This window comes from Zonotrichia albicollis, chromosome 9 (assembly GCF_047830755.1).
Source record: "Zonotrichia albicollis isolate bZonAlb1 chromosome 9, bZonAlb1.hap1, whole genome shotgun sequence".
In the NCBI taxonomy this organism is placed as follows: Eukaryota; Metazoa; Chordata; class Aves; order Passeriformes; family Passerellidae; genus Zonotrichia; species Zonotrichia albicollis.
In genome coordinates this window covers 23,901,539-23,916,173 of record NC_133827.1, presented here as the reverse complement: position 1 = coordinate 23,916,173, position 14,635 = coordinate 23,901,539, and the positions used below count along the sequence as shown (strand labels likewise).

Genomic DNA, 14,635 nt, shown 5'->3' with positions numbered 1-14,635 from the left:
TGACAGTTTTTAATCTTTAGGCTATAAGAAGAGCTCCTTTATTTTGCCCAAGTAGACAAAGACAAGGCAGTACTTGGTCTTTTATCATCTAGAAGTGAGTGGTTTTGTTTGTTGGTGAACAGCATGGGGAATGGGATGGAAGGGGATTTAATGAAGAGTTCAGCCTAATCAGTTAATTGCATCAAGAAAGATGAAGAGTCTTCAGGTCCTTGTCAAGGGAATAAAACATGTCCTCAATTTGGGGGCAGGGGGAAGCGTGGGGAGTGTAAACAGGTCTGTCCTCAGTTGAAGGCAACTTGTGCATCTCATGCAATGCTGCAGACAAATGAAGATTCTGAGAGTTCCTCATCTTTGGAAGTTGCTGCCCTCATTCTCTAAAGCACATTTGTGGGGATGTGCTGTAGTGCCTTTTCCTGGGTGTTTGCAGCCTCAGGCTGGGGTTTGTCATGGAGCTCTGTAGCTGCTTCCCTTCAGAAGGTTGGTGTTGTGCATTTGTGCATGCAGCTGCAGTAAACTGGGAAATGGATTTCAGCCTTCATTGCTGTTTGCCTTTTTCTACTTCTGTGTACAAGTTCTACCATTGGGCAGCTCTTGGTGCTGTTAACCTCACACTTCCCAGGTTCTGCAGTTGTATTTCTAAACCACAGTCAGGGGAACAGTGCTCAGTGCAGGCTCACACCACAGGCCTTGTCGCTCCACGGTACAGAAATTCTCAGGTTCTTTGACAAACATTTCAGTTCTCTCTTCTGATGTTATTCTGATGTATGACAAGGACTCTGCAGTTAAAATTAACAGTGCTTTCTTGGGAATGTGCTAACCTTGTTTTTGTAATTCTAATATATTTCAGAAAATGCACTTAAACCAGCTATTAACAGTTTTACCTGCAAGGTTTGTATTGCTGTATAATGCAAATCACCTTAAAGAAATGGCAAAATAATAGGCCAAGATCAAATGTGAGCTCTTACTTGGTTGACAGGTTAATACATAGGATCATTACAATATTTGATTTGGGACCTAAGATTACAGAATTGGCAAGGTGGATCAATACTTCAGAATTAGCAAAAAAATAATCAGTGTTGGTGTTTTTCTCTTTCAGCTGCCATTGGTTTCAGTAAGGAATTAAGTAATTCAGTCTTAAATGAGGGTTGTTGTTTTGTTGGTGGTTTTTTGGTGGGTTGGTATTTTTTTGGATAAGTCCTTCCCGTTTCATAAAGTCTAACATGTATTCAGCATGAAGTGAGATTTGCGCTTGCAAAACTTTTCCTGTAGGTTGCAAAATACAGTAATGATGCAAAAATATGTTTTTAAACAACATAATTGTAACATTGTTTTATTAAAGTACTGCAAATAGTGAACTTCAGCCAACTTTAACTTCTGTTTATTTGTATAATGTGCTAACACACGTCTCAGGCTAGACTGATGTCATTATTAAATAAGGATGCTTTTGTGCACTTGGTGTTTTTGGGAGTGAAATGCTGATGTATAGTATTTTAAGCATATTTTTTTTGTTGGTTGGTTTTAGGCCTGATTCTTCATTCTCAAAATATATATTTATGGTTTGAAGGTTCTTCTACTAAGTTTATTTTATTCTAAGGAGAGTAAACTATCTGCATATTAGTAACTGATGCCTTATGCAGACAGAAATGAATGCTGTCTTCTTGCTGTGCTAGTTTCCAGCATATAGAGCACATCCCTTCATACCTAAAATATCTGTGTTGACATTAAGTACTCAGCAATCCTTTTTGCTTACTCCTGAGCATAAACACAGTTCTCATTTTGCAAAGTAGGGCAGGGAGAATATCTGAGCTTGGTACAAGAATGTTTGCTTGAGCAAAGACAGTTGATTTCTGGACATTTCCAAGTTAGGCTAAATTCTCAGATTCACTGTAAACTCTGCCTTCTCATTGCACTCAACCTCCCTCACCACAGAGAAGAAAAGCTGTAGAGAACTGAATGAGATACTTGATTCCTGTATGGCTTTCTTGTTTGCTTTTTTAATGATTCACAGCCTCAATCAGACAACATGGTTGCAAATCTGCTGCAAAACTACTATGCCTTGTATGCTTTTGCTGGTTTTTTTTTCTAGAGTTTTACTGGCAAACCAACCTAAATGCAAATTTTTAAAATTATTATTTATTTATTTAAACAAAATTGGGACTACTTTATTACTTAGAGATACATTACTTTGTAAGTTTCTAGTGCCATGTACACAGTTAATTCATGCCAAATAAAATGCATATTTAGTTCACTGATCTTAGAAAGTTGGATTTCATAAGGCATCTTTTCTGTCCTAAGACTAGGCTTGCTTTAGTGAATAGGATTTTCAAGGGAGTGGGGAAGGAGGAGGTTTCACTTTTAAATTTTCTATATAGGTAAGTATTTGGAGGTATAAAATTAAATTGCTGCAAATGAGCAGAAATTTCAGTACTCAGTGCATTTTACACATCTATTTTAATATCTGTGGCCTGTTTTGATTATTTTTCTTTCTTTTTTTCTAAACTTTTACCTGCAAACAGTTAGATTTCCCAATAACTGACAAATCCTTCCGCTGGGATTCGATTTGTACACTTGTGTCTGATGAGGTCACTGCTTGTTGTTATGATACAGAAAAGCCTGTGTCTATTTTAGGCATTTACTGTACATTTCTCCCGTGAAAAGAGTGAGATCGTGTCATCTCATGCTCCCCCTCCGCAGGTCACTTCCTGCAGCAATATGGACTAACTTAAACCTCGTGAGTACTGAACTGAGCGTCTCTTGCAGCCTCTAGTGTAAGAACCACACCTTGGGTTTGTGATATTATTGAATAAACACCGTAAGGGGAACACACTTCTAGCTTGAACTCAGATGATGTGCATTGTGCAAAGACATCACTTTTCCTTAGCTCTGTTTAGAGTGATTTTTTTTTTTTCTGTGCCATTCAGGGAAAGGTAGGAAATACCTTTCACTGAGAGCTGCTACTCCACTTAGCTCTGGTCAACTCAAAGCCCCTACTGGGTTAAACAAGGCATTTTGGGAGGTTTTTCCCCAGTATTCCAGAGCTGCCTTTAAAATGCTGCAGCTGATATTCTGTGTTGTCACATTTATTTCAAAGACCTCTTTTCTTTTTCTTTTTTAATATGTGTATATAATCCTTTCTGTCTCTTTCTGTTTACTCTTTTGGTTTGTTTTTATTTTACTACTTTTAAATTTTAATTCATCATTCCATGTTCACATGCGTCTGTATCAACTACATTGGCTTATAGATTAAAAAGCACCAACCCTATCCTTTTAAAATATGATGCATAATAGGAATACCTGGGATCTTACCTGTCAGTAGCTGGGATAGCTGAAAAAGTAGATGGAGATAATTCTGTCTGAAGCTGAGATAAAGTAAAACTACAGAAGTTTGTAATATTGCCAGATTTATCTGTACTTGTCATGAATCTAGGATCTTTCTTGAGGGTGCAACACATCAATAGGCATTGTGAAGTATTATAAAGATCATTAAGGCTTTTAAAAAGAAAAAAGGAAACAATTGATGGATCTTCATGGCAGTTGTTGAAAGCCCTCAAAGTTTGTTTTTAAGAATATTTTTGCTACCGATTTTCTGTATTTAAAAATCAAAGTTTATCTTCTCAAGGATCCTAAATCATACGTTTCATGTTTTGGAGGCCTTTGCTTGGTGTCAGCACCACACAATTCCTTGTTCTTCTTCAACTAACTGCATTTGCTACATTAGGTGTAAGAATTGACCTGTAGTCATCTCACCTTGAAACCTGAATTATTGAAGGCCCTTTGATTTGAAAACTTTGGTTTGAACTGTGAGCTTAGGCCTGTAACGGCCATGGGAAAAATCACTGGCCATGTTGCTGAGTGTCTGCTCCTACTGTTGGAGGTGCTGCATCTAAATAATGCTTAGTGACCCCAGTTTTGAGTAGAATAGGGGCTGCATCCTGTGCCAACCACTTTTCACTGGAAATTTCCAATATGCTCTACTCAGCCACTGATGGCACCTATGCATTGCCTGCTCCAGACTCAGCATTTGCAGACAGCCTTATTTTGAGTTGAATATGAAGGAGAAAGGCCATATGTTACAGTGAGTTACAAAATTCTTCCTTTAATAGGAATGCAAAAGGATTTTTGCCCTTGTTAACTTGTAATTAAGAACTAGGAGAGACTTAAGAACTAATTTGGGTTTTACAGAAGCCTTTCATGGAAGATGTCTTGGTAGGGAAAGTGAGTGATTTTTTTTCCCCACCTTATTTCAAAGCCTTTGCTGCAGTTCTGTGCATTTCCTAGTGCACTTCATGCCACAAAGATTCTGATTAGAAGTCGAACAAAATTAAAACTTTATTAGTGCTAGTGTAAAGAAATAAAACCATGCAAGAATGAAGTTTCCTTTCAGTGCAGATGACTCAGGCTCAAGCACTACTGGAATCAGTGAAGTTTCTGTGACATGAAGTGACAGGTCAGAGCAGGTTATGGCTGCTTGAGCTACAGAGCCTGTTTTGCACATGTGTTTTAAAAATATCTCATGCCTTGTTTTGGCAGAGTTGTTACCCAGTGCTTTGAGTTTTTACATCATTATTTGCCTTCCCTAAATAGAGATAAAGAACTCTTGGATTGTTAGGATTTCACTCCATTATTTGAAGGTTATATCTCAGTACTTCTTTATAGGAAGAATGAGTAGTGAATCAGAAAAAAATGCCAATTCCAAATCTTTATTATCTACCATAGGAAGTTGCTTAGTTAAGTAGCTTGAGCCAGTTTAAAAATATGTTTAATTAGAAAATTGAACAGAACCCTCCAATCTGTTTTCATTCTTCTGGTGTAGAAAACCAGCTCAATCTTAGTAGCTGCCAAATCTGTTAATTTTTTTTTAAGAATCTGAATTGAAAACCATAATGACCTGTTTAAGCTTTGAGGGTGGGCACAGATCAAACCTTAGAACAGTTAAGATCCCCTGGCATTTCTGAGTATTGCAGACCTTTGTGTGCAATGTAAACCTAGATCGTGATTGAGCAGGAGTAACATGTATGCAACCAGTTCTGCTAAAGCTGTTTCTGTGAGCTGTTGGTGATCTGATAGAAGAGCTTATCAATAGCCTGTTGCTGGATAAGTGCTGTGCCCCAGCCATGCACTGAGCAAGGGAACTCTGTCCTTCCCCACACACCCAGTCCGTCCCCGTGCAGGAGGGCAGTGTGTCTTTGTAGTTATAACCCAGCCATGTGTGTCACTTAGAGAGCAAGTGTCTAAATTTATCATCTCTTGCCTGGCCATGTTCCAGCTTTTTCCTTTTCCTATTCTCTCCTGCAGACATGACACCTCATTGATGGTGCATGTGCGGTATTGCAGCTTGAGATGATTTTTTTTAATTTTACTTTTTTTCAGAGCTGCCTTTCACTCTACTTTCTCTCTCTCTCTCCACAGTTGTGCAGAAGTAAGAGTAATTCTTACTTCTTTTTTTTTTTCTTCTTTTTTCCTTTTTTCTTTTTTGTTTCCTTTTTTCTTTTTTTTCTGTTTTCTTTAGTGGACTGAAAATCAAAGCTTTAATCCTTGGCCCTTATGCAAGCCTGAGTAGTTGCTGTCTGTCTGAATAGTTAGAAGTCATAGTATTTACTTTTAACAATTTAAACACTCATATGCTTATAAAAGTATCCCAAGGCCAGCCAACAATCTCTGCTTTGAACACTAAATAAAAGATTAGCACTCAAATATAACTGCTCTTTATAGTTCAGTATTAAAAGTTTCCTAATTTGCAGTAATAAATGCCTTTTAACTGCACCAAAAGTAGTATTTATTCAGTCTGCATGCTTTTAAACTCGGATTGTATTTCAGGTAACAAAGTAAATTGAGGCAATGTTTTATAGCATCTCAAATTGCTATTGCTCTCTCTGCAATGCATTCTTATTGACTTTTTTGCCCAATTGGCTGATACTTGTCTAGTTGGCATTGCTGTTCTGTGGTGTCAAAACAGGGTTGGTATTAGATAGGCAGAGAACTGTACTTAATTTGGCTTTTTTTTTTTTTTTTATACGGGGCATCTTGTGCTGAGAATCAAACTTATTCAATATTAAAGTAAAATTTAAAAGCAATTTAAGTGTTTATTGGCTGTATGGATTCACAAAATGGGGACTTAAGCAAAATCAGTATAGTCCGAGTTTTTTGCATCCATTGTACCTTAACTGTCTGCATTTGGAATTTAGATGCATCGGTTCTTGTGTTATTATCACATCTAATTATGTTATTTTTACATTTTTTAGGCTTTACTGCGATCACAACAACTAATCCCATTTGGTTGGTGAAGACACGATTACAGCTTGATGCAAGGTAAAGTGACAAGAGGAACTCTCACTGCTGTGACAACATTGTACTAAAGTCTGGTGAATCTGTTCTGCACTCCAAAATACAATGAATTCTTAAACATTCAGCATTTCAGATTTGCTAAGGTGATGCTGGTCTCTCTACAAGTTACACTATCACTTCTTTTTTTAATCTGTTCTGAGACATGCTTGAGGCATTGTAGTGGACTGACTAGCAAATTTGTAATGAATTATAAGGTTAACAATTTCATTAAAATCACGTTCTACCAACCATATGCTTACATTTTCAATCAGTAATACATTCTCTTTAATTGTTGAGCTAAACATTCCTGAAATATGGACACAGTATTATAGCAGATATTCAGAAAAGGGCTTTAAACATCCTCAGGTATTTTTTTTATTCTGTGACTTGCTCACTCAGACCTCTGCTGGCACAATCCTTGTGCCTGCACTTGCAGCTGTGGTGAAGCACATCTCTACAGTATTGTCATGTGTTTGCATAGTTGTGTACCGTATTCTATCTACTTCAGTATGCACAACTCAATTTAGTGAGCCAGCTCAAAATGGGAATAAAACTTCATTTGCCAGATACTGCTTTAAATAGGTGTGTCTAATGAGCGTTTTCCTTGACATCAGCGGTGGCTTAGTTCAATCAGACAACAGCTGCCAGTGTTGCACTGGTTGCTGTGCCTGTTGTTTGCTGAGAGCTGTAATGCTGAGGGCTGCCCTTTTAACTCTTAGCCACTGAATGCTGTGGAGCTCTTTACTGAGGCAACAATTAGGGCAAATCCATTATGCTAAAGGAAATGGTCATTTTTCTCATGGGTTGCTGACATTGATAATCCATTTGGGAGTCTGTTTCCAAGCAGTTTAGTCCTTTATTGTGTGAGAGTTGGGGAGGCCTAAAGCCGCTCAGCATTTCACTGTGGTACGTTGTCTTTAGTCACTGTGTGAAGTTTGGTTTGGATTCCCTGTAATGCTTTCCCTGTGTTTAGTGCTGAAAGCCTTTGAGACTGTGACTTGGAGCCCCTCAGCATCAGTGTTGAGTATTTCCTAAGTCTTGTTGTCACTACAAAGCTGTTTAATTAATTTTCCAGTCTCTCTGGTTGCAGACACTCTGACTTGTTTTCTCCTTTGTAGGAATCGTGGAGAAAAGCGAATGAGCGCATTTGAGTGTGCCCGCAAAGTTTATCGCTTGGATGGCTTTAGAGGCTTTTATCGGGGAATGTCTGCGTCCTACGCAGGCATATCTGAGACTGTTATTCACTTTGTCATTTATGAGAGTATTAAGAAAAGATTACTGGAATATAAGACTGCTGGTGCCATGGACAATGAGGAAGATTCGGTAAAAGAAGCATCGGACTTTGTTCGAATGATGATGGCTGCTGCCACTTCCAAAACGTGTGCAACATCAATAGCATATCCCCATGGTAAGTGGGATGTGTGCAGCTGAGACCCTGAGGCAGATCCATCAAAGGGAGGCTAAGTGAGATTTGTAGCCAACTTTGGTTTTCTTGCTCAGAAACATTTCCCTGTCTGAATATCAGATGTAGCTGGTCAATATGAGTATAGTGTTCAGAAATGGAAGTGCTTTACAGTGGATATCCAGCATGACCTTTTCTTAGGCAATGTTTATTTTGCCATGGAATTGGCCAGGGTATGGCCCAAGGTACTCCAAGAGGTAGTTGTTCAGTTGGAATCTTTTTGTATACTCAGCAGTTTTCCATAATGTGCCATCTCTTCTAGGGATGCAGGCTGCCTAGCTTGTATGTCACTTGCACTTGATCTTCCTGCAAAGCAGTTGTGTATACATTGTTAATGAACTGAGTGCTGAACTTCTGTCAACTTCTGAGCTAAAATGTAACCCCAAGCAACAGTCCTCTTTTGGATTGTAGCTAACAAATGAACTTGCCTTGTTTACTCAAATACCTAATACTTGCTCTCTTCTTACACATACTTGGTTTGCTTCCTCTTCCTTTTTTAAAGAGCAGTTGTGAGATTGAGAACATGGGGAGGGGTATTTTTGTGTAAAAATCCTTGATCAGTTGCTGGGAAAAATACTGAGAAGTAGTGAATGTAACCACTCAATTTTTTTTTTTTTCCACTGGTTTTCTTTGTCCAGAGGTTGTACGAACAAGACTAAGAGAAGAGGGAACAAAATACAGATCTTTCTTCCAGACACTGTCTTTGCTGGTGCGAGAGGAAGGGTACGGCGCCCTGTACCGAGGGCTGACTACACACCTGATCAGACAGATCCCAAACACCGCTATCATGATGTCCACCTATGAAGTTGTAGTCTACTTACTTGATGGATAGCAGTGTGCCAAGGTGGAAGAAGGTGGAAGACTGAAGGACTGGAGTGGACCACTGAATGTCAATGCCAATGTGGTGGGCTAAAGGAGCGTTATATTGGGAGCAAGAAACTGTGGATGAAACAGAGGATTGATTGTGGGCAACTCTGAATAATTTTGCTGCCTTTATTGTGTGGTCTCATGTCAATGTGACAAATGGGAACTGCCCCTTAGGGAATGCCTTCATACATCTCTTAATTCAGAATTATTCTTTTCTTCTCATCTGTTAAACTAGACAAAGCCATTGAGTCATCTTCAGAGACCTGATGGGTGAGGGAGGGGACATGAAATATGTTGCTGGGCAGTCCTATTGCCTTCTGTTAGTGATTGCTCTCAGCTACATCATTTTTGTTCTGTTTTACTGAACGGTAACCTGTTGGAGAATGGGCAAGAGAGTACTTTCATAGCTTTCTATACCTGAAACTTCCATTTAGTTGCTCTGAAGATTCATAGAGAGACTGAGGTAGTGTGGTAAGTGTGTGAAGTTTTTCATGTTGCTACCTCAAGACAAAATAAGGTGCAGGGACCCAGAACAGTTATTTCTTCACTACAAAAGGTGATACCTGTTGTAGCTTTTTGGTTTGGATTGTTTTGTTTTGTTGTTTTTTCTTTGCCATTTGAGCAGTGTTGTGGGTTAATGAGAGAGTCTGATTGTTCAACTCCTCAGGTTATTGGTCTGTTCATGTTGGTGTATGTGGACTTCTGGTCCTGCTGCATCATACTTTTCCTTTTCTGGAACTTCTCTTAAGTCAGACAGGCCTATGAAACATTGTCCTGTATCATCAGTTTTCCTTGCCAATATGTTCAGGTCACTCACACAGCTGAGGAAGTTGCTGAATGCCACTTTATAGCCTTTTTAAGGATTTGTAATGTGATGAGAAATGTCAACTAGTCCAGCTTCCCACTTGTCAAGACAGGATTCACTCAGTTTGATGCTGCCTAAGCACAAGCTGTATTACCCTTAGTATCTGGCAAATCCTGCCTTGGGTTACCAGTGTTTATATGGGAGTACTGGAGGAGAACACATATCACTGTGGCTGGGGTGACCAGAAGGCAGGAACCAGTTGAAGTTGTGATAGATCCTGTCAGTGCAGACAGGCTCTGTGCAGAAGGATGGAGAAATTGTAAATAATATATTCTTGAAAGCATTCCCCCTCATAAATGCTGTATCACTTCTCTCAGCTTGAGCCTGTGTACTGAGCTATAACCTTGCCCTCCACATTGTCTGATTATTCAGGCATTGGTTTTGTTCTGTAAGTCAATTGCACATTAATGCCCTGCATTCAGCAGTGAGGCTTAGCTGGTTTATGCTGTCATAATTTACAGAATTCTCCGAAATCATACAACTGGAGTGTCAAGCAGTTTAATGTTACAGGAAGTTTTACAGCTTTACAGACAGATATCTTCAGTCTGCATCCATTATCCTTATGAGGAAGATGATAATTTATAAGTTGGGGTCAATAGCTTTCTCCATATAAATGCTGCTACACTGGCATGGACAGAACTGTGCTCTCAGCTCTTCCAGTGTGGTACTTCAGTACACTTGAACTGTGCATCATGTGCAATGGCTTTATTTTATGAATGACTTCTTATGCACTTTGTGGCCTTCTTAGGGCTTATGACTTTCTTCCTCTTACTGATTATCTGGAATCAAACCATGTCTGTAATATGCAGTTTGGTTTTAAACAAAGCATGTGGTTTGATTTCCGTGTAAGCTGTGCAGGAGTTTATGCTGTAAATCCATAGCATCTCTGTGGCACTGGTTCTGTAGGCTCTCTATAAAACCTCAAAGCTTGCAGAACAATCAGTCTGGGTTTTTCTCATTTGCTTTCCTTTATTTTGACCCTTGTCATGTTTTTCATACAGTGTCAAAGTATTTGAGTATTTAATGTAATTCTCTGTATTAATTGCTCATCCTCTAAAAGCCACCCATAGTAAGTACATTGACCTTGCAATGCTGTATTGACTTCCCTGCTTGGAAAATGTTCCCTTTTTAAAGACAGCATGGTCCAAGGATGACCATGGTAAGCTTGATTGTCTCAAAGAAGTGAAAGGAGTGCTTAAATGTGTTTTAAAGTGGGCTTTTTCTAGTGGTCTCCCTAGGAAAAGACTGGAGTATTTATGACTGACCTAAGCCTTGATGTGATGCTTTTGTTCAGATAAATAAATGCAGTAATAGTGACTTACTGTCATTTTTGTGATGTAGGAAGTGGGTCACTCTTCAGGTTATCTAGATTACTCAGTCATAGCCAAAACTTCAATTGGCAAAGACCATACTCAGCTTTGGAGTTCATGAATGCAGTGAATACTTGGAGTAGCCTAGGCTTGATGAGAGTTTTTCTCCTCTCTTTGGATACATTGTCCCTTGGTTCTGTGTTTGTCTCCCATTCCAGGGTATTCCCTGGGTGCTGTGTGTGTGCCTTCTCTGGGTAAGAGCAGAGCCCTTGGAGGTGATAAGTAGGACAATTTCACAAGGACAGTTGAATATGGGAGATAACAGCTAAAAGCAGACAATCAGCTTATTACTCCACCTCTTTAAAGGTTTGTTTTAAACTTCAGGGGTGATCATTTTGGCTTCTTTTACATAACCACACATAACCTAAACATTTCTCGGGGTTTTGCATTATTTTTAAACTACAAGTACCTGCAAAATTACCTCTGATCTATTTCCCAAAGATCTTTAAATTATTTATGTCATTTTCTTGATATTTATTATAAAAACTCAAGGGAAATAACAAGATGCTTCATTCAATAATATCCTTAACTACAGAGCTGAAAGCAGTGCATTTAAACTTGGTCATATTCATTAGTATTTGGATGTCATGTATTTATGTCCCACTTGTGTGTGCTAGACGATAAGACGAGTGAAGAACTCAATTTAGTAATGAATTTGTTCCTCCTTTCCCTGGCTGTGGTCGGAGCCGAGCTTGGTGCGCGGCGGGGCTGCAGCTGCGCGGCGCGGCCGGCAGGTGGCGCGTCCTCCGCGGAGTCACGGCCGGGAGCGCAAACGGGGCCGGGAGCGGTGCCCGGAGCCCTCCCCGCCCTGCGGTGCCCGGAGGTCCGCGCTGTGTGCCCCGCTCTCCGTGCTTGGCAGCGCGCTCACACGAGGGAGCTGTGGAGGTTTCTGATGTTGTAGTTGTAACTGAGACGTCGCCTGTCACTTTCCCATCTCGCCCCTATCTCTGTTTACATAACGCACTCCGCATCTTCCCGTGCTGATTGAGGTGTTACTGACAGCGGATTGTTTGTTTGTTAATGACAGTTTCTGCGAGTCTGTTTTTTGTACGACATCTGCAACATTCCTCAGACTGCAGCATTGTAAAAGAATGCTTCCAGAGACAAGGGTGGAGAGCCTTTATGAATGTTGCTTCCTGTTTAAACTGTTCAGATTTGGAAAACAAGCTGAATGCTGAAGTGTGCCTAGGTAAATGTACTACTTTTTTCAACTTTGTCTGTTAAGACTGAGTTATGTAAGTTTTTTCAGTTCTTCTATTTAAGAGTCTGCCTACCCTGCATATGTGAACATAACTATGCCCTCAGAGTCATAGCTAAACACTCACAGATGACAGATTGAGAATACTTCAGTGTTCATGTGAGGTTTGCTATTATTCTTGCATACGTGTAGTTGGCTGTAAACTATGTGCATTTATTCTGTATTTATATAGTTAACTTTTTGTTTGGATTGCTTTAAACTTCAAAGCAAATTAAAATTGTGCTTCTATTCAAATGTTGCCTGCTGTGCTAAACTGTACACTGTTTTTAACCTTCGAATTTTTCTATTATTGATACATACCAGTGCCTGCACAGTTGTGATTAAAAATGAAAAATTCATTAACCCAGTGAATCATTTTATCTTGTACCATTTTATAGTAGCTGAAAATAAGGTGTGTGTATTGTACCTTTAGTGTGGCCTTTTTGGAGGGATTAATGGATGGCTTAAACTAGCAGTATGTGTTGTTGCAGTTGGATTTGAACACAGTTACCTCTACAGAACCAAGTGACCCTGTTTGCCAACTGAGATTCTGGAGCTGGTGACCACAAAACTCGTGTCCATTTGAGGTGCCAGCGAGCACAAGCCACTGCTGACGAAACTGAAGGGCAGTAATTCTTTAAAATACTGAGTTAATTGCATGTGAGGTTATAACCAAGTCCTTGAACTTGACACATTGTTAGATATCAATATTGTTTTTCTTAAAATAGTTGGTGGTTGATCTGAAGTCTGTCCTGAGCTTCCTCACAACTCATTCTTCAAATGCATCCATGGGGTTTGTTTGGTGAGTGCTGTTTTTCTCTGTGTGTGTTCTGAGTCTTTGCAGCCTCTAATACAGAGGCAGGCTCGATGTCTGATTGGATTCTTTCAGCTATTCAGAACTACTTCCAAACTTGCATTCATTAGCACATCTGTGATAGCTTTTTTCTTCCAGTAGGTGTTACTGTGAATTGCCCTACCTTGCCCCATTTTAACGGGCCTTAAATCCCAGGCCAGCCAGGCTTAGAGGTAATCAGTCTGCTGGAACCAGTACAGGTAACCAGTGTCCTTATCCCTGACACATCTGAAATTATGCCTCTGACTGGCAGAGCCGTAATTGATCTTTCACTTTTACCCTGCCAAGGGGGCACTTTGGCAGGACAGAGCTTAGAGTAAGTCTATGGGGATGTTTTGAAGTTCATGCTGCTGTACACCCCCTTCTGCTAGAGGGGTTATGTTGAACTTGCCACAGTCAAAAAGTTGTGTGTAAAATTAAAGTATATTTAAAGTGCTAATTGGTTATGACTTGGCATTAATGCAGCACTGCAGTCTGACAGAGATGCAGCCCAAAAGCATGTGAGGCTTGATAATGATGTCTTTCACAAAGGAAAGCCCTTAAATTTCATAATGCAGTTACACTACAATAAAATGTACTCCCAAAGACAAACACTCCCTCATCTTGTATGTGCTGCTGCCAGCCACTGTGCTCTGTGCTAAATCAGAACATCCTTATCGTCTTGCACAGCTTCTGTAAAAGGCAGGAAAGGCCAGGACTGGAATCCAGTTTTCACGAGCAAATTGATGCAAACAGAATGGTGTCTTGAACTGTGAAAGGCAGACTGAAGCACAGTTTGTGTAGATGGAATATTTCAAAGGGTGCTCCTGAGACTCCTCACTACTGCAGACACCTCAGTGCTGAGGTTGTGTGAAGCTGACCAGAAGCTTTCCAAGACAAGCTCAAGATGGTGAAGGGCTGGTAATTCCAGGTAAACCTCTATAAAGGCAATGTTTCCTCCATTATCTGTGTCTGTCTGAAGGCTGGTACCTTTTTCTAATCCTGCTCTGCAGCAGACACTGGGGATGGGACTGAGGATGTACTTGCATCCCTCTAAAGAGAACAGGCCAGTTCTCCTAGGACTGTTCAGTATTCTCTTAGGATGGACTTTGGCTAAAATGAGCACCAGCCAAGAGCCTTGTGGATATGAATGCTGAAGGGAGAGCACACCTCCTGAGAGAAGGTGCTCCCCAGTTTTTTTTTATTTATCCTCTAAATAGGAAAAGGAAGTGAATGCTGAAGAAATAACTCTGTTCTTACTAAGAAAGCCCAGTGGTTGTGGATCTGTTTTGAGAAATGGGTCATTCATCAAGGAATTGTGTGAGAAGTCACAGTGGATTTCCCAAGGTATTCTCTTTCAGTCTGTCCTGGAGTGAGGTCTGCTTGGGGAAGAGTTTCCTTCCTCATTCCCTGGAAATAGTTGAAGACAGATCCTGCTGTTAAGGCTTTCACTGACCAGAAATGCTACTCCTGCAGAAAATCCTTAATGATGTGCAAATAACTTTTTTTCCCTCTGGCTGGTAAAGGCAGGCAAGGCAAATTTGTTTCTAAGCTGGTAAGTTTTCATTGTAGTTCTCAGTTACTTTTATTGTCATTTCTGAAGGTATCTGTTTCCATTCTGTCTCTCCTGGAATGCAGTTAGCAGCAAAAGTTTAGAGTTCTGTTATCCTGCACTGCC

At 39.9% G+C, this 14,635-nt stretch overlaps 1 protein-coding gene across 1 annotated transcript in view; it reads left to right on the top strand.

Moving 5' to 3' along the window:
• The window catches only part of SLC25A36 (solute carrier family 25 member 36), a 30,454-nt gene extending 17,037 nt beyond the window's left edge, over positions 1–13,417 (top strand). Inside the window, exons 5-7 of the mRNA XM_005489327.4 lie at positions 6,243–6,309; positions 7,443–7,732; positions 8,425–13,417. Of these exons, the coding sequence (XP_005489384.1) occupies positions 6,243–6,309; positions 7,443–7,732; positions 8,425–8,618 (551 nt within the window). The 3' untranslated portion in view covers positions 8,619–13,417. The remainder of the gene's footprint in view (positions 1–6,242; positions 6,310–7,442; positions 7,733–8,424) is intronic.
• The last annotated feature ends 1,218 nt before the right edge of the window (positions 13,418–14,635 follow it).